The sequence below is a fragment of the Molossus molossus genome, unplaced genomic scaffold (genome assembly GCF_014108415.1).
Source record: "Molossus molossus isolate mMolMol1 unplaced genomic scaffold, mMolMol1.p scaffold_m16_p_14, whole genome shotgun sequence".
Classification (NCBI taxonomy): Eukaryota; Metazoa; Chordata; class Mammalia; order Chiroptera; family Molossidae; genus Molossus; species Molossus molossus.
In genome coordinates, this window is record NW_023425349.1 from 31,413,454 (window position 1) to 31,436,113 (window position 22,660).

Here is a 22,660-nt window from a genome sequence, read left to right on the forward strand (position 1 = left end):
GGCAGCTCATCCACAATAAATATTCCATGGAAAAGATAGCGAAGCTCATGCATAAAAACCTTGGTACCACGTGCTGCATTTGCCTGAGATCACACAGCAAGTGAGCGTTTGAACCCAGCTGTTCTCATTTCAGATCTAAGGCTCTATTCAAAGTAAAGTCAGATTAGTCATCCCTCCGTCTCTCTTGAATAACACTACTATTACTACCAGCTGCTAGCATTTTTGGACGTTTATTATGTACCAGGCATTGTGTTGAAAGTCTTTACATCTAATCTCTCCAACAACTCAGGAAGTGGTTCCGTAGTTATCCTCATTTTACTACTGAAGAAACTGAACTCAGGTTAAATAACTTGTTCAAGATCACGCAGATGATGTCAGAGCTTAACCGAGGTCTGACTCCAAAGCCCATATTGTAAGCCAGCAAAAAAACATTACTTCAGTGATGACCAAGTCCTGAAAAAAATGACCTCTGTGCCGCTTTTCCCCCTAGTTTACAAGGCAGAGATACTCCGGGCTCCAAAGAGCGCGCAGACCCCGCCCCTCCCTTCCGTCTTCAAGTCGCGCAGGCGCGCTCCCTCTCAGAGACAGTTCAGTGGAGGCTGCGCGTGCGCAGCGCTGGAGATAAGGTTCTCTGAGATTGGGAGATGGCGGCGGCCAAGGAAACTTCACCTGACCCCGCGGCTTCAGAGCGGCCGGCGGAGCTGCCTGCCTCTGTGCGGGCGAGCATCGAGCGGAAGCGGCAGCGGGCGCTGATGCTGCGCCAGGCCCGTCTGGCGGCCCGGCCGTACCCGGCGACGACGGTTGCGGCTACCGGAGGTTTGGGTCCCGACGGCGCCTGTCCCTTCCCTCTCGGGGCGAACCGGGCGCCGCGCACCGTGTGTGGCGTCGAGCCCCCTGGCATCTGCGCGCGCACCCTCCCGCTGTCCTGCGGGGAGCCCACTCAGGGTCTTGTCGAAGCGAGCTGGCCCAGGCCAAAGAACGATTCCGCGGTAGGACCCAGGCCTCCTGACTCCCATCCCCGGGCTTTCCTGCACTGGGCTGCCCAGGTCTTCAGCTTGGGGATGCAGCCGCACTGCCGCGGGGGTGCCTGCCGGTGCCCGCCAGCGCCTCGGCTGTCCCGTCTGTTCCCTTCCCGCAGCTTCCACCGATACGAGAGGTGGTCCTTGTGTAAGGCTTTTCGACCTTAACCCATTTCAGTAATCTGCACCTGCGCCCTCATTCGTCTTCAAAGGCGATCGAGTGCACCATCTCTATGCAGCACAGGGCGTCAGAAAAAGCACATTACCGCCTTCGTGAGGCCAGCAGAGGGACACCTGTTACACTTGTTTAAAGGTAGTTAATTTGATTCTCAGGACTAACCCGGAAAATAATTAGGGCAGGGTTTGGAATCTGTGTTAGTGAGGTGGTAACTGAGGACCAGAAAAGGAAAGGTGGTTTGCTCAGGCTCATCCCAGCAAGTGTACAGGCTAATCAGGACTAGAACTCGGGTCATCTGACACTGGGTTCAGGTCCCTTCCTTGCCACCAGCTGCCTCTGCTACACTAGGCATCTCTCACCCTTAGGAAGAAAGGCTGTTATTCGTATCTTGATTGCATCTTCCTCCATTCTTAGGGCTGCCCTTGGCTGCCTGTCTGTTATGTATGTATGTATCTATCTCCACTGTAGTCAAGTACTGATCTTCCCCAGGGTTCCTAAAATAGTTTGGTTTACATGCAGGTCTTCAGGATTACCTCTGTTAACATGAGGCTCTACCCCATACTGTGTGAGGAGTTGAGCACAGCTTGAAGCTGTGACATCTCCTATCCTTTTTCATCAGCCAGGAGTAAGGAAGAGTGAGTAGAATCTGGGGCTGGTTTCCTGTCTTGATATTTATACTGACACTGAATCTACAATTTCCAGCCATTATTTAGTGGTTCTCGTCTCATCTTACTTTTTCTCGTCTGGAAAGCTTTTCATATGTCCTTTGATTCTAAATGAAAGGTTTTTTGGGTAGAGTAATCATGGTTGTAGAGCCTTGCTTTTCATCACTTTGAATATTTCTGGCTACTCCTTTCTGGCCTGCAGAGTTCCTCTGGAGAAATCAGCCGACAGTCTTATGGAAGCTCCCTTGTAGGTAACTAACTGCTTTTTTCTCACTGCTTTTAGGATTCTCTCTTTGTTTTTAACCTTTTGCATTTTAAGTATGATATGTCTTGGTGTGGGCTTCTTTGGGTTCATCTTGTTTGGGATTCTCTGCACTTTCTGGACTTTTTGTATGTCTCCTTCATGAGGTTAGGGGAGTTTTCTGTAATCTTTTCAAATAGGTTTTCAATTTTGTGCTCTCTTCTCCTTACAGCACCTTCATGATGTGTATGTTGGTATGGTTAAAGTTGTCCCAGAGGCTCTTTATACTATCTTCAGTTTTTTGGATTTTTTTTCTTTTTGCTGTTCTGATTGGGTGTTTTTTGCTTCCTTATATTCCAGATCTCTGATTCATCCTCTGTTCCATCTACTCCACTGTTGATTCCCTGTAATATAGTCTTTTTTTCTGACTGGTTCTTTTTTATATTTTCTAGTTTTGTTTTTATGTTTTCTATCTCTTTGTAGATGTTCTCACTGAAATGGTTGAGAATCCTTGTAACCAATGTTTTGAACTCTGCATCTGATAGATTGCTTATCTCCATTTTGTTTAGTTCTTTTTCTGGAATTTTGTTCTGTTCTTTTGTTTGGTACATGTTTCCTTTGTCTCCTTATTTTGGCAGCCTCCATGTGTTGGCTGCTATGTATATTAGGTAGAGCTGCTATGTTTGCCAGGCTTTGTAGAGTGGTCTTATGTATAGGTGTCCCCTAGGGCTCAGTGGCACATCCTCCCTGGTCACCAAGCTAGGCACTCTAGGTGGACTCCCCCCACTCCTGTGTTGGCTGTGTACACCCTTCTGTTGTAGTTGAGCCTTGATTGTTGTTGGTACATCAGTAGGAGGGGTTTACACCCAGGTCGATCAGCTGTGAGGACTGGCTGCTATCACTGTGGAGGATCAACTGTGCAGGGTCCCATCCCACAGAGCAGGACTTACTTCAATGGAGTTCTGGTGCCTGCTGAATTTGCCCCTTGAGTATATTGTTTGTGGACGTGGGTGGGTGGTGCTTTGATGTGGTCCGAAGCTGTCTACCAGGTGTGCTGGTTATGGGGTCTCCCGGGAGGTGTAGGCCAAGGTCAGCCACCCCCTGTGTTCTGCCAGGGGCCACCCAGAATGAACTACAAAGTGATCTGCAGATGCCTGCTACTTATGCTGGGCTTGGAGATGCCCAGATGGGGCTAAGCTACGAACCAAGGCTGACTGCTGCTAGTGCCAGGCCTAAGGTCACTTAATGAGAGGTATGGTGCGTGCCAAGGCCAGATGCTGCTTGTTTGAGAGATTTTTGGAAAGTCTAAAGCATGGGCCAAGACAAGCCATTTGTATGGAAAACCCACTGAAAACAGCTTGCGTGGGCCCACAGTTTGGGTGGGGCAGGGCCTCGGGGAATCACCAGGGTGGGGTGAACAGTGATATCCATCTTGATGGAGACTCAGATACGACTCTGGTGGGATGGGGTGGGGGTCTCAGAAAAGGAACAGTGGTGTTTGCCAGCACTTTTGTTTGGCAGAAAGCTGTCCCCTGGTTCTGTCCTGGATGCCAGACAATTTAGGTCCTCCCTGTATGTCCCTGGTTCCTTTTAAGCTACTGCCCCAGCGCTGGAGCTCTGAGGGAGTGAGTGGGTGTGAGTCTGAGTAAGTGTGTGAGCCCTTTAAGAGGAACTGCCTGGAACTCTAGCAGCCGTTCCACAGTCCCACTTATTCTCACAGCCAGAAGTTATGGGGACTTCTCTTCCTGGCACCGAAACCCTGGGCTGTGGGGCCTGGTGTGGAGCTGGGACCCCTTGCTCCTCAGGGGGGACCTCCATAGCTGGGATAATTTTTATCTGCTACACCCAGCCCTGTTCCATGCCTCCGCCCCTCTAACAAACTTTTGTGGCTTCTTCTTTAAGTCCCTAGTTGTAGGACATCCATTCAGCTTGATTTCAGGCGGTCTGAATGATGGTTATTCTGGAGTTTAGTTGTAATTTTGATGTGGTTGTGGGAGGATTTGAGTACCACATTTACCTACACTGCCGTCTTGGCTGGAAATCTCTTCCTAGGTGTTATTTAATCTTTACCCGAGGATATACTTTATTAATTTTTTAAAAAATCCTCACCTGAAGATATTTTTCCATTTGTCTTCAGATAGAGTAGGAGGGAGGGGGAGAGAGGGAGAGAAGGAGAGAGGGAGAAACATCGATGTGAGAGAGAGACACTGATTGGCTGCCTCCCGCACTACCCCAACAAAGGCTGGGGACCAAACCACAACTGAGGTACGTGCCTTTGACCAGAATTGAACCCGCGACTCTTTAGTCCAAGGGCTAATGCTCCAACCACTGAGCCAAACTGGCCAGGGCCACTTTATTAATTTTAATGAGAGGAAGGGGGAGGGAGGGAGATAGAGATAGAGTGTGTGACAGACAGACAGAGAGAGAGAGAAGAGAAACATCAGTTGCCTCTCATATGTGCCCCAACCGGGGACCAAACCTGCAGCCCGAGCATGTGCCCTGACTGGGAATCAAACCCACAACCTTTCAGAGTACAGAACGAAGCTCCAATCAACTGAGCCAATTGGCCAGGGCTCTAGGTATTATTTTTAAATTCTAATTGTAGATTCCTGTGCGTGTTCTATATACATAATCACATCAGCTGTGAATAAAGGCTATTTTATTTCTTTCCAATCTGTTTTATTTTCTTGTATATTGTACTAGCTGGGACCTTTAATGTTGAATAGAAGTGGTAATAGTGGACATTTCTTGTTTGATATATATTAAATTTAAGGAAAATTTCTGTTTATGCACAAGGGAACATAAGGGCTTACCTAGTTCAATTGTTGACTTTTTACTTACTTTTTATAGGCATGGCTAATGTAAAAGCTGCCCCAAAGATAATTGACACACATGGAGGCTTCATTTTGGAAGAAGAAGGAGAAGAAGAACATACAATTGGAAAAGTTGTTCATGAACCAGGTAAAGTGTGTTTTTAGAAAATAGGTATCTAGGTTGGTCGTTTTGAGTAACTTGCAAAATTCTTTGCAGATTGATGTTAAATAAGTTCAGCAGTGAGCAGGTTAGCTTTATAAGAGTGATAAAGTTTTGCAATTTAGCTAGTAGGTTAAAAATTAAACCGATTTGGCAGTGATTAATTAACTTGTTTGTGTACAGTAAGTCCTCAGTGCCATTGATAGGTTCTGTGCCTTGAAGCAAAACCATGAGAAATAAAACCACTTTTACCATCGGCTAATTGATAGAAACACAGTTAAGTCCCTTTGGCATTTCATTAATGTTACAATGAAATGACATTGAAAGAAATGTTATTCATGGACCTGCTGTACTTAGGGTTGACACTCTCTGTTGTTTTATAATGGATAGAGACAGCCAGTATATTGACCAATAGAATAAATACTCAAAATTACCTTGATAGGCTGAAATGAGAGGCTAGAACCCAAGAGATAAAATTTAGGACATTCTTTTAAGTTTAGAGAAAAACAGTTTATAAAGTATAAGATAGGGAGGGGAGACTTGGCATAAAAGAAGAATATAGCTCGATTATCTAAGGTTAAATTTGGTAAATTACATATATATTCATATATTCATATATATATATATATATATATATATCTCCTCTGGGTGAGGATATTTGCATACTCTTTGAAAAAGTTAAAGTTTTATTTGATCATAAATTTGATAGCCAATAAAGTTTTATTTGATCATAAATTTGATAGCCAATAGTTTAACAGAACAGCTTAAGAAACCTATTCCAGTTTTAGCTGCAGTAGCAGAAGTGTTATATATTCATCAGGGTGGGTAATAGTCCTTTTCTGTTCTGTGTGTGTCTATACTATTGTTTTCAGAAGCTGAGATTGAACAGGATAAAGATCCTTAGCTAGGTATTTGAAATTCTTAAAAATATCTAGCTTTACTCTACGTAGGGTTGTTTTTGTGCTGGGTATTGAGGATGTATTGCCAAGTACAATCTCTACCCTCAAGAAGTAGGCAGGCTACTGGTTGAGACAGATGAAGAGGAAGCAGTTTTCTTTGTTGGTAAGGGGTGGGATAGAGGGAGAGAAAAAGTTTCCTTTTTGAAACTTTGGAAAGTGAATTCTGTATTTGTCTCTCTTCTGTTGCCTTGCTCTTCACCGCTCCATTCTGTTATGAGTCAAGGAGTGTGGGCAGCCTCTACAAGCTAGGAGTGGCAAGGTATAGGTGGTCCCCTAAAACCTCTAGAGAGGAGGTAGCCCTACTAACACCTTGACGTTAGCCTTCTGAGACCTGTGCCAGACTTATAAACTATAGATTTGTAAGATAATAAATTTGTGTTAATTTAGCCACTAAATTTGGGGTAATTTGTTACAGTAGCAATATAAAACTAATACAAGTATCTTACACATGGTTTGGTTAAAAAAAATAGTTCGTGAATTGATAGGGTTTTTTCCCCCCTGATGTTATTTCCTTTTTCTTTTTTTCCTCTCAAAATCTTTTTTTTTAGATAAATGTAAGATTACTTAATCAAGGTTTTATTTTGTTTTTTATGTAAATTATTTGTGTCAGGCATAAAATACATGTCGAGAAGCTAATACTATAGAGGAAAATGTATTGTTCTAGTCACAAAAAAGAAAACTTAAAGAATTGATCTTTTTTTCTTTAGGACCTGTGATGGAATTTGATTATACAATATGTGAAGAATGTAGTAAAGAATTTATGGATTCTTATCTTATGAACCACTTTGATTTGCCAACTTGTGATAACTGCAGGTACTTATTTTATTTCCAACAATGTTCTCAGTTGCTAAAGTTTAATGTTTACATATAGGCTTAGGGCAAAACAATTAGATTCATTTGGATTTAATATTCTTTTAGTAATTATGATTTTTATTTTAGGAGTTTCCTAACATTTCTATGGTTTCCATTTTGCCAGAGAAATACAGGTAGCCTGTGTTTATCAGAGTTATATGTCACATAAATAGGAATGCCTCAGGTCCTGCCATGGATAGTTTTTTCTTTCTGCTGTCCTCAGAAGGAGGTTCCTAACCCTTCTCCAAGGATCTCCGTTTCTTGTCTCAGTGTGTTGGTGCCTTGGGCAGAGGACCGGGCTGTCGATGAGAGGAGGGGAGTAAAGCGCTCCAGCTGCTCTCCTGGTACTCAGAACACCTCTTCCCATTCATTTTTTACTCTCCTGAACAGTCCAGGAGGAAAATAGATGAGGAAAAATCACATTCTTCTGTCATTCTTTTTTTCTTTTCCTAGCTGTTATCCTCTTTTTATATCACCCTAGAGTAATCCTTTTCATTCCACATGCTGCTCCTGTTCCCTACTGTTTACCCACGCCAAGTCCTGTGTTGGTGTCTTTCACACCTTAAAGTTCTGTCCTGGAATCTTACCTAGCCCTCTCTTGTTCCCTATTCCCACTTCTTATACCCACAGCCCTAGATCAACTCCTGACCTGCCTTGAGGACCTGCCTGTTCAGCATCCCTGCTACAGATATTGGGAGCCATCACCACTGACTTTTGCTGAGTAGAATCCTTGGAAGATCTAGAGAATGGAGGTGTTTCTACTTTCATGATCACATCGGTGACTGGAAGTGGCCTGGCACCCACTGGAATTGTAAATTATAAACTCTGTTCCTATTGACACGGTGTCATTAATGTACACAGTGGTTAAGGTCCACAGTATTATCATGCTCCTTAAACTATAGATAGCTTTTGGAAACTGAATTAGCACATATTATCTTATTTCCATGAGAAAAATGAAATCAACTGAAGTATCAATTTAAAGAAAATTGTGTGGTAAAAGATATACTTTTAAAATTTGAATATAATTAGGAACACTGTCCTCCATTCTATTTCCTTTCAGCATCTCCCAAGATTATAGTTTCAGGACAGTGTAGCTTACCTCTCCCCTCCTTTAGTTGAGACTTGTAAATTATTGAGCTTTCTTAAAGGTATTTCCAATTCTAAATCTCCCCTCCGTGACCTGTGCCTCCTCTGCAGTGTTCGTTATTTCAGTAAAGGCCAGCTTTATTCATTGCCTATTGCTCTACTATCCCGTGTTTAATTCCACATCCATTTGGCTCTATGTTCAAAGCATATTCTCATCCTCTCTTCCGCTGTTACCTTAGACTGGGCCACCAACAGCTTTTGCCTGGACCCCTGCAGGAGCGACCTTTTAACTGGTCTCTTCCCCCCACTTTTGCACTGCTTGTCTCTTTTCCATGTAGCATTTTACCCAAAACTCTTTCATGGTTGTAATCTATTTAGAATAGAATCGCCTCCATCGTTGCTGGTGAGGCCCCTGCCTGTCTCTGACTTTATCTCTCATCACTCCTCACCATCACGCCGCAGCAGTCCTCCTGCTGTGAGCGGCCCTTGCAAAGCACACTGCTGTCCTAGAGCCTTTGCATCCACTCTTCTCTCTGCGTGGAGGGTTCTTTCCCTAGCTATTCAGAATATTCTCTGACTCCTTCAGGGCCCTGCACAAATGTCCCCTACTGACTTTCTCTGACTACCCAGTCTAGCTGGAAATTTCTGTTCCTTTACCTTCTTTATTCCCTCATAGCACTTTTTAAAGAAAATATGTTTTTGTTGATTTTTTAGAGAGAGAGGAAGGGAGAGAAAGATAGAAACATCAATATGAGAGAGAAACATCGATTGGCTGCCTCCTGCTTGTCCCCTACTGGGGATGGAGCCTGAAACCCCGGCATATGCCCTGACGAGGAGTTGAACCGGGACCTCTCATTCCACTGAGCCACACCAGCCAGGCCCTTCATAGCACTTTTATCTGTCACTATGTTTGCCTATCGACTGTCTTCTCCTTTACTAGAATGTAAGCTTCGTGGAAACAAGGCTTTGTTTTATTCTTTGCTGTACTCTTCATGCCTCAAACAATATCTGGCATGTCCATCGAGAACAAATGAATGGGAAGAACTATGTAATTGTCTATGTCTCCATTTTTACCTTGACTTTAAAAAGATCAGAGCTAAATGGAGACTTAACTGTGTTGGGGCAGTTGGACGTTGCATATTTATATTCCTTATATCCTGACTTTATGCTTTCATTTATATTTTTGTATTGAGTCTTAGTTCTCATTTATATTTGCTGTTCTCTTATGAGTCATTTCAGATCCTTTGTGGAAAAGAGGGACTTTAAATAAGAAAAGAAATTCTTAACATGTTAAATAACATGGATTTGCTGCTAATAGCTTCTCAGAATATGTAAAAGATAAAGCATTTTTCTGTTAGAACTTTTATGCTGACCATGAGGGCTGCAGGAAAAAGTACTTTATTTGTTCCTTTTGGCATGTATTCCTCTAGGTTGTCGGGCTCTTTAAAAACTTGGTTTATTTTAAATAACTAACTTATATCATGGACTTAATTTGTTTTCAGAGATGCTGATGATAAACACAAACTTATAACTAAAACAGAAGCCAAACAAGAATACCTTCTGAAAGACTGTGATTTAGAGAAAAGAGAACCGCCTCTTAAATTTATTGTGAAGAAGAACCCTCATCATTCACAGTGGGGTGATATGAAGCTGTACTTAAAATTACAGGTCTCTAAAAAGTTATACTCAGTCATTTTATACCCTGGGGCAGGTGAAGCTTTAACAAGAAACTAGTTCTAATTAGTTTAGATTTTGCTTATATTTAAAAAGGTCCTTTGCATTTTGTTGCTTTGCATATGAAACACAGCCATTCATAATGACAGTGACATGTTTTCTTATTTTGCTGTTTGGTGCTGCACTTTGGAGCAAGTGCATTGCCGTTGAATAACGTTAGGACTGCTGCTGGGAAACTAAAAATGTTTGGAGGAAGAGTCAGACCCTCCCCCAATAGAAATCTTTTAAAAAAATTCAGGAATTTCACAAATGCCTAAAATCTAACTCCATTTAGGAACTACTCATCTGAAACCCTATCAGGTGTCCATGTAACTCTAGTATGTCCCAGAGCAGATCTTCTCAACTTCGCTTGCTGCCATTGTATTACAGGTGCCAAGAGAGTTCATACTTTCAGCGCCGGGGGCTGCTGTGGTGCCCAGGCTGGGTGCCTTGAGTCATGAGCAGCCTCCTGTATCTGCCTCAGAATGGTACAATACTATAATATTCCTTTTGTGCCATTATCTAAAAAATACTGGGAGGCATTGCTCTAGAGCAATTTGAATTGAAATATACTAGAAAATTCTAGTATCTCTAAATCAAATTTGTTTTCAGAGATGCATGTGAAACCAAACATACACTGAATTTTATTGGACATGAAACGACTATCAGAAGATCCACTATTCATGTACTATCAAAAATGAAAACATGCTCATTAAACTGATCCAGTGCTTCCTTATCACTGATGCTTTTATACTTACTGAAATAGTGCCTTTACACTTGTTGTACTTTCTGCTATAGATCATGCTGTGTGTACATGAAAAGGAAAGTGCGAGTACAGCAGCTTTAGTAAGGTATTCCTAAACTACTTCACATTGCACGTCCGTCTTCTGAGCCACTTTGGACTCGGAATTGTTCAAGTCTTGTTAAGCACCTTGGTGATGCAGCATTTTTAGAGGGTTAAATTGTAGGAAATGTGATAGTTTGGAATTTTTGAAATAAGAGTATATCACTTTATTATGTTAAGAAGAAACTTGAGTTTGGCTACATTGATTGATATTTTGGTTCCCTTCACATATTGTGAGAGATATCCTGAGCATAATTCTTAGTGTGTATATTATTCTCTTAAATATAAATACATATCTTTACTCTTTGTACAATGTAATCTAAAGTTTTAAAACTAGAATAAAGACTTTTAGGTCGCCCTGGCCGGTTTGGCTCAGCGGTTAGAGCGTCGGCCTGCGGTCCGGAGAGACCCGGGTTTGGTTCCCGCTAAGGGCACGTACCTTGGTTGCAGTTTGTCCCCGGCCCTGGTTGGTCGTGCGGGTGGCAGCCACTCGATGTGTCCCTTTCACGTCGATGTTTCTCTCTCTCTCTCTCTCTCTCTTCCTCTCTCTCCCTCCCACTCTATCTGTACAAAAAATGGAAAAATGTCCTCAGGTGAGGATGAAAAACAAAAAAAAACAAAAAAAAAAAGACTTTTAGGTCATTCAGCTACCAAAGTTTTTTTAAAATGCATCTTCTGAAGATCAGAAGTTAGTCAAGTAGATGGAAAATATTATTGGTTCAAGAGAAGAAGAATAGCAGTGAGGTGGGAGGTTTTTAGAGATTCCCTCATACTTAGATCTGATGTGACTAACTGATAAGTAGATTTTGGGGGGTGAGCTTGCCAAAACTCTTCAGACCTACTGACTTACATGTACTTAATTTTGATTCAAGTGAAAAAGCTGAGTGAGTCAGAGAGATAATTACAGTCAGAGAACAACTTTTCTGTTTATAATCTAGGTCATTGTACATTCACTGAGGGTCTCATCGTTTTAGACAGAGGTATTAATAGAGTTTCTTATCAATATTTAAACTTTTAAATTTCAAATAAGTTTTTATAAAATTGCACTTGAGTCAGATCATTCTTTGGTGCCTGTGGATTTATAATTATAAATTTATAATTTACAACTCCGAATCAAAACTAATTTAGATATGGATTCTGTGTTATAGATTGTGAAGAGGGCTCTTGAAGTTTGGGGTAGTCAGGAAGCATTAGAAGAAGAGAAGGAAGTTCGACAGAAAAACCGAGAACAAATGAAACAGAAGAAGTTTGATAAAAAAGTAAAAGGTAGGTGGCTACATTTATAGCACAAAGGACTATATTTAACTGCTTTGCAAAAAGCCTTTAATTAGCTAAATTCTTCCTGTTTAAAAGATGTAGTGTCACCAGTAGATTGGAATATATTTTGTCATATATACATTGAAGAAAAAGATTCAAAGTTTGCCCTTGGGGGGTTGGTGTTTGAGGCTCTGAGTTCAAACCTCACAGCACTGCAATTCTAAAAAGCTTGTAAACCCTCACCTTAATGTGAATCATGTTTTTATATAAAATCAGGGATGTATCCCTGGTAAAAGATTTGGCATCAGTTCAATCTTAAATATGACTGATAGGGTTATAAAAAGCAAAGATATTCACCAGCAAGCCTCTCTAATTGCTGAAAATGAAAAAAATCATGGCTACATCTTATCATCTAATTTAGCAGCTAGAAGGAACCTTCTAATATCAGCTGGTCTAATCACTTTCATTTTATATATGAATAAAAAACTTAGGTAGAGTGACCTGTCACATAATTATTAGTGTTGGGACTGGAACCAGGCTTCATGACTAAAAGTCTGCATTGGTACGTTCATTTTTCTGTCCATACATGTGTCTGTTCATATGGCTATCCATTCTGTTGTCCATCTATGTATTTGTTCATGCATCCATCCATGTATACAGTATGTGCTAAGTCTCCCTCACTCAGTGCATCCAATAATTAGTGTGTCATCTGTGCTCAGGCACTGTGCTGGTATAAATGCTGGAGTCAGTTTGTCAGACGAGAAGTCATGATGAGTGTGATAAGTACTGTGACAGTGGTGAGCACAGGGTGCTACAAGAGTACAAGGAGCACTTTTTGCTATATTACATAATTCCTAAAAGCAGGGATGTGTAAATGTTCTTCATACAGTATTTGTAGAGTCCCAGTGTGGTGAAGTGCATATAGGTAGCATGTGTGTATGCAGGGTTATACATACACTAAAGTGGTCCGTTTAAAGGGAGTCTCTTAGCTATAATACATTTGTTTATGTTTTTAGAATTTAGAATAGGTTTTGGAGGGTGACTGAAGATACCTCAGATGTCTTAAAAACAAAACATAAAAAAAATGATTAAATGTAAGCTGCCTTGTGTCTTCGAATTGTGAGAGGATTTCCTCCATTGTTATTATAGGAGTAATTTATTTCAGTGCAGGAAAGTTACAAAACTACAGAGAACTATCCCAGGACTCTGCTACTCTGAGGCAATCATTAGTAACATTTCCATGTCTGTTTTTCCAGTTCATTTCAATGCATAGACACCTTAAAAATATTTTTTATAAAAACGGAAGCATTGTTGGCATTTATGAAGTTTATTAGGACAACCCCATTAAGAACATCCTTATATACATTTTTATGTAGATTATAGTTACTTTAAAGTATCAATTACAGAATCAGAGGTAAAGTAAGCATATGTTTATGGCTTTGTAGAGAGGTTTCCCGTAGCAAACGATAGCCAAGAGCATTTCACTGAAGAGTCTTCTCCAGATTAGCCCCTGCTCTGCCACAGTCTTCAAAATGCCTGCAAGGACTGATTGAGCAGATTTGGAAGGACTTCTTTGATCTTTTCAGTGTTCTACTCTAGCCCTTTCTCTCTTCTAAAATCAAGGAGAGCCTTAAAGGATAAACTAACAAATAAGATGTTTTAAGGGATGTGAAAGAGGAGGGCATATTTATAAACTAATTACATATTTGTTGAGGGTTTTTGTTAACCTGCTACCTGAATCACCTCAATTCTCTCCTCTCTGCTGTCTCTTAAATCCCTTTCCTGATGGTATTTTAGTGCTGACAGTAATATACAGTTAAAGGAATTAGAAATTTGTACCTGCAAAGTAGCAGAATATTTATTTATTTATTTTAATCCTTACCCGAGGACACTTTTTGCATTCATAGAGCGAGAGGGAGAGGGGGAGGGAGAGAGAGAGAAACATTGATGTGAGAGAGACACATCTAGTGATTGCCACCCACACAACCAACCAGGGCCGGGGACAAACTGCAACTGAGGTATGTGCCCTTAGAGGGAATCGAACCCGGGTCTCTCCAGACTGCGAGCCGACACTCCAACTGCTGAGCCAAACCGGCCAGGGCAAGAGGCAAAATATTTTTAAAATGTTTTTCTTAGACACTATTTCTGTAGATGTCATCTAAAGTTGACTAAATTTTTATAATTTGACTAACAGTAAAAGATTATGGCATCTATTTCATTTCATTATGCTTTTTCTATAAAAAGGTAATATAATTTAAATATTAGTATGAATAGAACATTTAAGATTTATACAATTTTCATAGTTTTTAAAAAAATATATAAATTCACTATATTAAATTGCCATTAATGACCAGATATATTACTGTGAATTTTCCTCATTCTTAAAGAGTTTGAATCTGTCCTGAATTGTTTCTTAGATCTCTCAAGGCTGGTTTCTTTCATTCAGTTCCTTTTTTGTTTGGTTGAAGCATGTCTTGTGAGGACAGTTTTTTAAGTGGTTACATGAGTAGTGTATTTTCCAAGTCCCTGAAAATCTAAGAATGTTCTGTTTCTTTTGCATATGGAAACATAGGTTCTCTCTGTTGTATAAACATGACTCCATTGTCTTCTGGTGTTTGATGTGCAGAGGTCAATACAGTACCTTCTTTAATTATGGCTTCTTGTTGACTCGCTTTAGAAGTTGGTGGATATGTGCCTGCTTCCCTGACTAGGCCACAGAAGGCTGCGAGTGGAACAGGCACTGTAGAGATTAGAAACAAGGGGCGTGCTGTGCAGTTTGCTCAGAAGGCTCAGAACAGAGAGGACTAGAAGCAAGGTTAAACATTTTTTAGTTGACAAGAAATTGGAATCTGGTTCCCTCTTGGTCTTCTGATTCTGACCCACAAAGAAGCTGACACAAAGTTTACTTCTTTATGGAAAGGTAAGAGATTACATTTACCTGCTTTCAGAATATGATTTACTTTAGCAGTTTGAGAAATCATTGATCTTACTACAGAAGAAAATTAAAAGTATAAATAGTATAATGTATATGTAAATATCAGGTAAAAGATGAGAGAATTTTGTGAGCAAATTCAAATTGTTCTAGCTCTCAGATCCATCTAGGTGAATTTCAGGGAAGGCAGTGTGTGTTGACCTTGATGTTGGACAGAGCTTCCAGCAGTGCGCACATAGAACGTGGTGGGTTTGCCTGCCTCCTTTCCGCAGCAAGGCAGAGAGAAGGCTTTTCTTTAAGGTTATGTGCATCTTTCTCTTATTTAGTACTGGTAGAGGTTAGCCTTCTAAAAAACTAACAAAAGAAAATTAAATTTTACTGTCTCTATTTACTCCCCCAGCCCGGAAAGCGGTAGATAAGAAAATTCCATTTGAGGGCCCCTTCTCAGTTTGCGGACATTTTCCTGGACTTCTCTCGGGAAAGGTCCGTTACTCCTTCAGTGTATGGAGGATGAAACCAGATCAAAGCTGGCTATGTTGTCTCTTCATTTTCTGGTGATTTTTTTTCTCTATTAACAAGGGACGCCCTGTATCAAAACTTTCTGCCTTCCCGTCAAGTATTTAAAGCCATCTGGTACCCTGGCTGGTTTGGCGTCGGTCTGCAGACCACAGAGTCACAGGTTCAATTCTAGGTCAAGGGCACATGCCTCGGTTGGGGTTGGGTCCCTGGCCCTGGTCGGGGTTGTGCAGAAGGCAGCCAGTCAATGTGTCTCTTTCACATTGGTCTTTCTCTCTCTATCTCTTCCTCCTACTCTGTCTGAAAAAAAAAAAAGAAAAATATCCTCAGGTGAGGATTTAAAAAAAAAAAAAAAGCATCTGGTCTCCCTCAGCTGGTTCTCTTTAGTTCACCTCATAAGCAGCATTCGAATTCTTTGAATACAGGCTGCCTCTTTTGCAAAATTAAGATAATAAGCCAAGTAAAATGCAAGTTTTAGAGTGGTAGAAAATAAATTTTTCGTTGAAACAAGGATTTAGGGGAAAACTTCTTTCGGTAAAAAGTTTAAGCAGTTCCTGAAGATACCAGTAGTGAGACCGACCGTCTCACTCCATTTCCCTGGGGGCCGTGCACAGTCTGAGCTGTGGGATCCTAAGCCCGTGGCTCGGAGGAGGGGACACGCGTGGAGGAGGGGAACCACTCGCTCTCAGCTTCTCTTAGGCTTTCAGTGCGCTAGGCCTGTCCCCTCCTCTCCCTCTCCACGGTCCCCTCAGCGCCCAAGGCCTGTCACCTCTTCCTCCCCTCCCCAAAGTCTCTGACCGTTCTGCCTGCCACTTCTCCTCAGCAGTAGGTGGTTGATCTCTACTTTCCAAAGTTTTAAGTTACTTAAATGAAGTAATGTGAAAAATGTATTAGTCTTTTAAGCAAATTTTTATTCACCAGATGTTGTTTGCCATGTGTGTTTTTTTTCTCTCCTTCATGCATAAACATATATTTTGCTGAACTATTTAAGAGTTACTTGTAGCTTGGCCGGTTTGGCTCAGCGGTAGAGCTTTGGGCCCGCAGACCTAAGAGTCTCAGGTTCTTTTCCAGTCAAGGGCACATACGTTGGTTGCGGGTTGGTCCCCAGCTCTGGGCGGGGTCGTAAGGGAAGCAACCAATCAGTGTGTATCTCTCACATTGATGTCTTTCTCTCTCTCTCTCCCCCCTCACTATATCTGAAGATATGGAAAAAGATCCTCCAGTGAGGATTAAAAAAAAAGTTACTTGTAGACAATGATTCTTATTAAGTAGTCACTGTGTTATCTCCAAAAAAACAATAACATTCTTCTGCATAACTAAAAACGATGATCACACCCAATAAATTTAACATTCATGTAATGTTATTATCTAGTTACATATCTATTCCCCCAGTTGTTCCAATGTCTTTTTTTTTTTTAAATCCTCACCCAAGGACATTTTTCCATTTTTTGTTCAGACAGCGTACGGGAGAGAGAGGAAGAGAGAAAGAAACATCAATGTGAAAGGGACACATCGAGTGGCTGCCACCCACACAACCCAACCAGGACCGGGGACAAACTGCAACCGTGACACATGCCCTTAGCAGGAACCGAACCCGGGTCTCTCTGGACTACAGGCCGATGCTCTGACCACTGAGCAAAATCGGCCAGGGCTGTTCCAATGTCTTTACTGCCTTTTTAGTTGTTGGATCCAGGGGCCATTCAAGGATGATGCATATCTGTAGTCTTAGTTCCTCAGCCTTTTTATTTTTCATGGTATCGACATTTTTTAAACTAAGAGTTGACCATTTTATTTTTACATTTCACAATACAAATGAAAACTGCTTTTTTTGGTCCCACTACTTCTTTCCAAAACTGTTGATAGGAGTCTTCCTGTCATGCTATTAGAAAACCCGATCACATCTGGTGAAGCACAAGTGATATAAATTGATAGAGGCTCCCTCTCTTGAGTCCGGGCCACCTGTTTGGTGCAATGCCCCCTCCATTGGGGTTTATTCACAGCTTATTTCTTATAAGTAGATTTGGGTTGAACAGTTTTGGTAGGAAAGCTTCCTAGGTGAGACGACGTCGAGTGCGTCACACCAGGACACACACACCGTTCCCCTCTAGGAGGGTGATGCTCGGTTTGATTGCGTGGTTGAGGAAGCGTCTGCCAGATTTCTCCACTCTTCTCGCTGGGGGCGACTCTGACGCTGTGTGAACTTCTTATTCCTTAAGTTTCGCTTAGTGGTTTTAGTACCGAGTCAGTTATTAGGGTGATGTAAATGGTGATTTTCTGTTTGTTGTTCATTCTATAATTATTATTTGGCTTCATTTGGAAAGAAGAACATTTTGGATTCATAGACTGTTATTCTCAAATCAGTGTTATAGTCCATTCCTATTCTTTATTTTGGTGCTTATTGTCCCAAATTTGGTCAGTGGAAGCCCCTTCAAGCTAGCTCCTGTCTTTTTGTTTTTATTTGTAAATAATTTCAAACTTGCATAAAATTGCAAGAATAGTACAAAGGACTTTCATATATCCTTTATCCAGATTTCCCTATTGTTAACACTTAATTCCATTTGCTTCATCATTTGCATTCTCTATGTACACAGTTTTTTCTGCTTTAAGAGTAGATTGTATACATCATCCCCCTTTACCCCTAACTACTACAGACTTCCTAAGAATTGGAATGTTCTCTTACAAATCAAAGTATAATGTTGATATTGTTATCTAGTCTGTCATCCATAGTCTAGTGTTCGCTAACCCAGGAACGTCCTGTATGAATTTTCATTCGAGTACAGGATCCAGTCTAGGATCAGGTATTGGCTTTAGGTACTGTGTCTTTCTAAATTTCTTTATTCTAGACTATTTCCACAGCCTTTATCTTTTTTTCTTTATTAATTTTTAGAGAGAGAGGAAGCCAGGGGTGGGGGATTGAAGTCACAACCTAGGTATGTGCCCTGACCGGGAAAAAACTGGCAACCTTTTGATGTGTGGGCAGCGCTCCTTCCTGCTGGCCACCCGGCTCAGCCAGCTCCTGTGTCCTTTCCATGTGTCGTCATCATTGGGGCGCTCCTTTCTGCTTTCTACATAAAACACGTGTCTATTTATTACATTTTTATGTTTGCTCATATATACACGTGTATACAAATTAAAATCTTTAATTCATACTGATAAACCCCATTCAGTCCAAAAATTTAGGCTTCGTTCTATTTTTCTCTGACAGTGAGAAACCTGATTCCCATGATCCTTAATGTGGCTAATTGACGAATGCCCTGTGTGTAACTAGTCTCCCACCACTGCTGCCAAGACCTTCCTTATGTTTCTGGGCTCCCCCACCTGACCACAGATGCTTCACTTGCTCCACTTAGTAACGGTTTTAGGACTGGATTGTTCGGGAAGGAAAAGGAGGGCAAGAAAATGACAGACATCAGTTTTTTAGTACTTTATTTTCTAGCACATTTTCCCAGAAAGCTAGATTTTTGTTAAGTATTCTTTTAGTGTTAATAAGTTTTCTTCTCTCTAAATTCACAGAATGCTCCGATTAGGCAGAGGTTAGCTTAGCAGTGATTGGGGTGCAGTCATATTTTGAGAGATTTCCTCAGTGGGGCAGAGTAAAGGAAAAGTGGCTCGGATACCTTACATCAGAACAAAGTTGAAAAGTGGGTACTGGACCTCAAACTGGCGACATGACATCTTCCTGTCATCTGAAACCATGAGGTACCTGTGCAGTTCTGGGTAGTGTATCATTTCATTTATTTATTTATAAACTGTCCTAAGGTAAAATAAAGTGATAAAAAGGATAGAGGGCATTTTGGGTATCTAGAAAAATTAGGGTTCTTCAGACTATGAGATGATACAGGAATAAAGATTAGAGTTTGGGTGAACATGGTTTCCCGTAGTCTATAAATTATCTCGAGGTGTGCATGTTGAAATTTGAATCGTCTCAGATAAAGTGCTTTTCATACTGGAGGTATGAGAAGGCAGCACAGCTTAGTGGTTAAGAACATGGACCTGAGCTAGACTGTGCCTCTGTCATCAACTGTTTGACCTATGGCCCAAGTTATGTGACTTCTCTGTGTCTTAATTTTCTCATCTGTAAAATTGGGATGATAGTTGTACTTATTTCAAAGGATTGTGAGGATTAAATGTTTTTCTAATGTGCTCAGAGCAGTGCCTGATACATGACCCTGTTTGTTTGCTTATCCTCACGATGCAAAGATGCGGGTGTTATTTTTATATTACTTACAAAATATTTAAAATGGAGTAAAGAACATGTGTGTGATTACTTGGTGTATGTTGGTTTTTGTGGTAGACATAAAATACAGCTATCATACTCTCCCTTGGGCTGTGCTGCTCTGAGACAGTGCTGGGATGGATCACTGGTCAGAACAGAAAAATTATAAACAATCACTGTTGCTTTTTGTTCATTAAATTAGAAACTGAGAAGTTACTAGCTTCTAAATTTCCAAGTGGAAAGAGTTCTGAACATTGACCTGGGTATACATGCTGTTTCCCCTACCTGTAAAAAAATGAAATAAAATAAAAACTCTGGTTCTTTGTAGCTTTTAATAGTCTATGATTCTATTTCGATCATACTTTCCAATAATTATTAGCAGCCTCTCTAAAATATTGCTTATTTTATAGGATAAAGAATTGTTTTGAATGATATTTTCCTTTAAAAAGCTGTTTTTTTTAGGTTAAAGAATTTAATAGACTAGTTGCACAAGCAATTTTTCTATGATACCTCAGCCTAGTGACACGGTTCTTGGCTTTCTCATTTTCTTGTAAGCAAAGGTCGACTTGCCTCTTGTAGCAGTGGTTCATGACTGATAAGGAACTTAAAAACGCTCCTTGTCCTGCCCTGGCTGGTTTGGCTCAGCAGTTGGAAAGTCGACCTGTGGACCAAAGAGTTAACAGGTTCGATTCCAGTCAAGGGCACATACCTTGGTTTCAGTTCAATCCCTGGCCTAGTCAGGGTCATGTGGGAGGCAGACAGTTGATGTGTCTCTCTCACATCATTGTCTCTCTCTCACTCCCACTCTATCTGAAGATAAATGGAAAAATACCCTCGGGAGAGGATTTAAAAAAAATGCATCTGTCCTCAGTCATCCCCTTTCCTGCTGTGGCATCCTGTCTTCCAGTCAGTTGCTTGAACAAATCCTGTTTCTTCCATTCTTCTTCTTTTGCCATCTCTCTAACCCACACTCTCCATTTCTGAGCCTGCCATTTCATACTACTCCAACAATGGTGTGGATGATTTGACAGGCTAACCGGGTAAGTTTATATAATCAATTTTGATGTGTTAAAGTTCAGGTAAACCATATTAGGTATAACACACACATGAAGAGCACTACTGAAAAACTGGCCTCTTTCTTTCTTAGAATTACGGCGAGCAGTAAGAAGCAGTGTATGGAAAAGGGACACGGTGGCTCACCAACATGAGTATGGACCAGAAGAAAACTTAGAAGATGACATGTACCGGAAGATCTGTACTGTGTGTGGCCATGAACTGACATATGAGAAAATGTGATTTTTAGTTAAATGATCTATTTTATAGCGTTTTAGGTTTAGAACAAGGAAATGTAGATTGGTCTTGTTCAAAATTCACCAAGGAAAAAAGTCTTTATAGATGAGTGAAACCGTTTTATATGTAGTGCTTCAGAAATGAATGTATATGTTATGGCTCAAGAGTAAGTTTGAGCCGAGGTTCAGCAGGTCTGTGATCATTTGCTCTGGAATAGGCATGGGAGCTCAGTACCGTAGGCTCAAGTGTTAGGTGAGAGCTAACATTGGAAAGAAACCAAGGCAAACCTTAAGTTGGGGTAGGACGATGAACTGTTTTTGGTAAAGGCTAAAGCAGGCTCAACTGGATTCTTATCCCAAGAAATAGCAGAGATGGTGTTAGACCCTGCACCCCAGAGGCTGGTTGGAGACAGAAATAATCTAGAAGCCCTAAGTCAGGGAGCAGGAAGCTACTGCTGGGACAAGTCCTGACTAACAACAGGAATAATGAATGAGTTGTGGGAGTCTGATCATGTTTTCTGTATCTTAGGGTTAACTACAGGCCCTAATATTAGTCACTAGATAGACAGCAAAGAAGGCAATTATAAGTTTATCATAACTTGCTACCATTTGCTAAGCCCTTACCATGTACCAGGAAAGCACGAAGCTAAGTGCCTTACAGGTATTCTAATTTAATCGTGGGAGGGAAGACAGCTTGCTTCTGTACTGACTGAGCACTCGGAAAGGAAATAACCCTACAACCTGACATCACCCCAGACATCTAGATCAAGTTTAGGTAGTCAAAATTTCCCCTATCATCTCAAAAGGATTACAAGGTAGTTATAGTTAAGAGGATTTGATCCCATGTGCTTGACTACACAGCTTATGCTGTCTTTTTTTTTTTTTTTTGACAAAAACAAATTCAAGATGAAAATATCTGGTTATTCTTTGATATAACTTTTTATCCTACTGCTACAAATAGAAGAAATAGGAAGTTTATACATTTTCAGTTTTTCTTTCTAGAGCAGCTCTTGGAGATTATGCTTAAAGAAAGGCAAAGTCAAAACAAGTCAGTTGCTCTTGCACTTTTATTTCTTTAAAATTCAACCTCTAGTTTCAGTTATTTTTTTTTCCATATATTTAGCTGCCAGACTGGGACAGAGCAGTCATATCAGTGAACAGTTGTTAAAAGTAACCATTACACATGAAGAGAGGATTCAAGAGAAAGGATGTGAAAACCTAGCAATTCCTCTAGATTTGGATCAAGTACAATTAGCCAAACTTTGCTAGTGACTTGCCTTCAACTTCAATTTTGTGAATAGTAATTTTTTGTCTTAAATGGTGTGGTTTTTACAAACCCTAGGAAGTCCCACCTGTTGAGCAGACTATATTCTGTAGCCACTCAGTGTGTGGTAAACCAAAGATACCATATGTTAATACGGAAAATGCTAATGCATCATAACCTATGTTGTGCAAATGCTCAAAGGTAATACCAGCTGTGGGGTTAGGGTTTTTATTGGGGAATTTTTTCCAAGGTTTAATGAAAAACATCTAGGAAACAGGCTCAGGAATGATTACTACTTGGACCAGTTCCGTAGAAATCCAAACTTAAATCTAATTCCAAGTGTATTTTTAGCCAATTTAGCTACTTCTAGAGGAAATGACCAGGGTCTCTAAGTGGTTCCCAAAGTTGTGTGCATATTGGAATCACCTGGGAAACTACGGATGGGGCGTGTTCCACCCCCAGAGATTGTAGTTTACTTTAAAATATAACTTGAAACATTTCCAGGTGATTTATGGTCACAAATTTGAGAACTGCTACCCTTTCTTGTAATAACCACTTAAGAAAAATGTTTTAAAGGGAAAATTTCAAATGGAGTTAAAATATACCTTCAGTAAGAAATCATTAGTTTTAAAGTAGACTGAGATGATAAATCATGA

At 40.7% G+C, this 22,660-nt stretch overlaps 1 protein-coding gene across 1 annotated transcript; it reads left to right on the forward strand.

Moving 5' to 3' along the window:
- The first annotated feature begins 594 nt into the window (after positions 1 to 594).
- XPA (XPA, DNA damage recognition and repair factor) lies at positions 595 to 22,657 on the forward strand. The gene is made up of 6 exons (XM_036260342.1): positions 595 to 816; positions 4,954 to 5,064; positions 6,743 to 6,848; positions 9,476 to 9,641; positions 11,679 to 11,796; positions 20,599 to 22,657. Exons 1-6 carry the CDS (start codon positions 645 to 647, stop codon positions 20,745 to 20,747), a joined length of 822 nt encoding a protein of 273 aa, XP_036116235.1. The 5' UTR covers positions 595 to 644; the 3' UTR covers positions 20,748 to 22,657.
- The last annotated feature ends 3 nt before the right edge of the window (positions 22,658 to 22,660 follow it).

What these genes read in the sequence shown, in the direction of transcription:
- XPA (XM_036260342.1), top strand. Translation starts at nt 645, where the DNA reads ATGGCGGCGGCCAAGGAAACTTCACCTGACCCCGCGGCTTCAGAGCGG. An exon ending in GACGGTTGCGGCTACCGGAG is followed by an intron (nt 817 to 4,953) that starts GTTTGGGTCCCG and finishes TACTTTTTATAG; the next exon opens with GCATGGCTAATGTAAAAGCT. An exon ending in AGCTGTACTTAAAATTACAG is followed by an intron (nt 9,642 to 11,678) that starts GTCTCTAAAAAG and finishes TCTGTGTTATAG; the next exon opens with ATTGTGAAGAGGGCTCTTGA.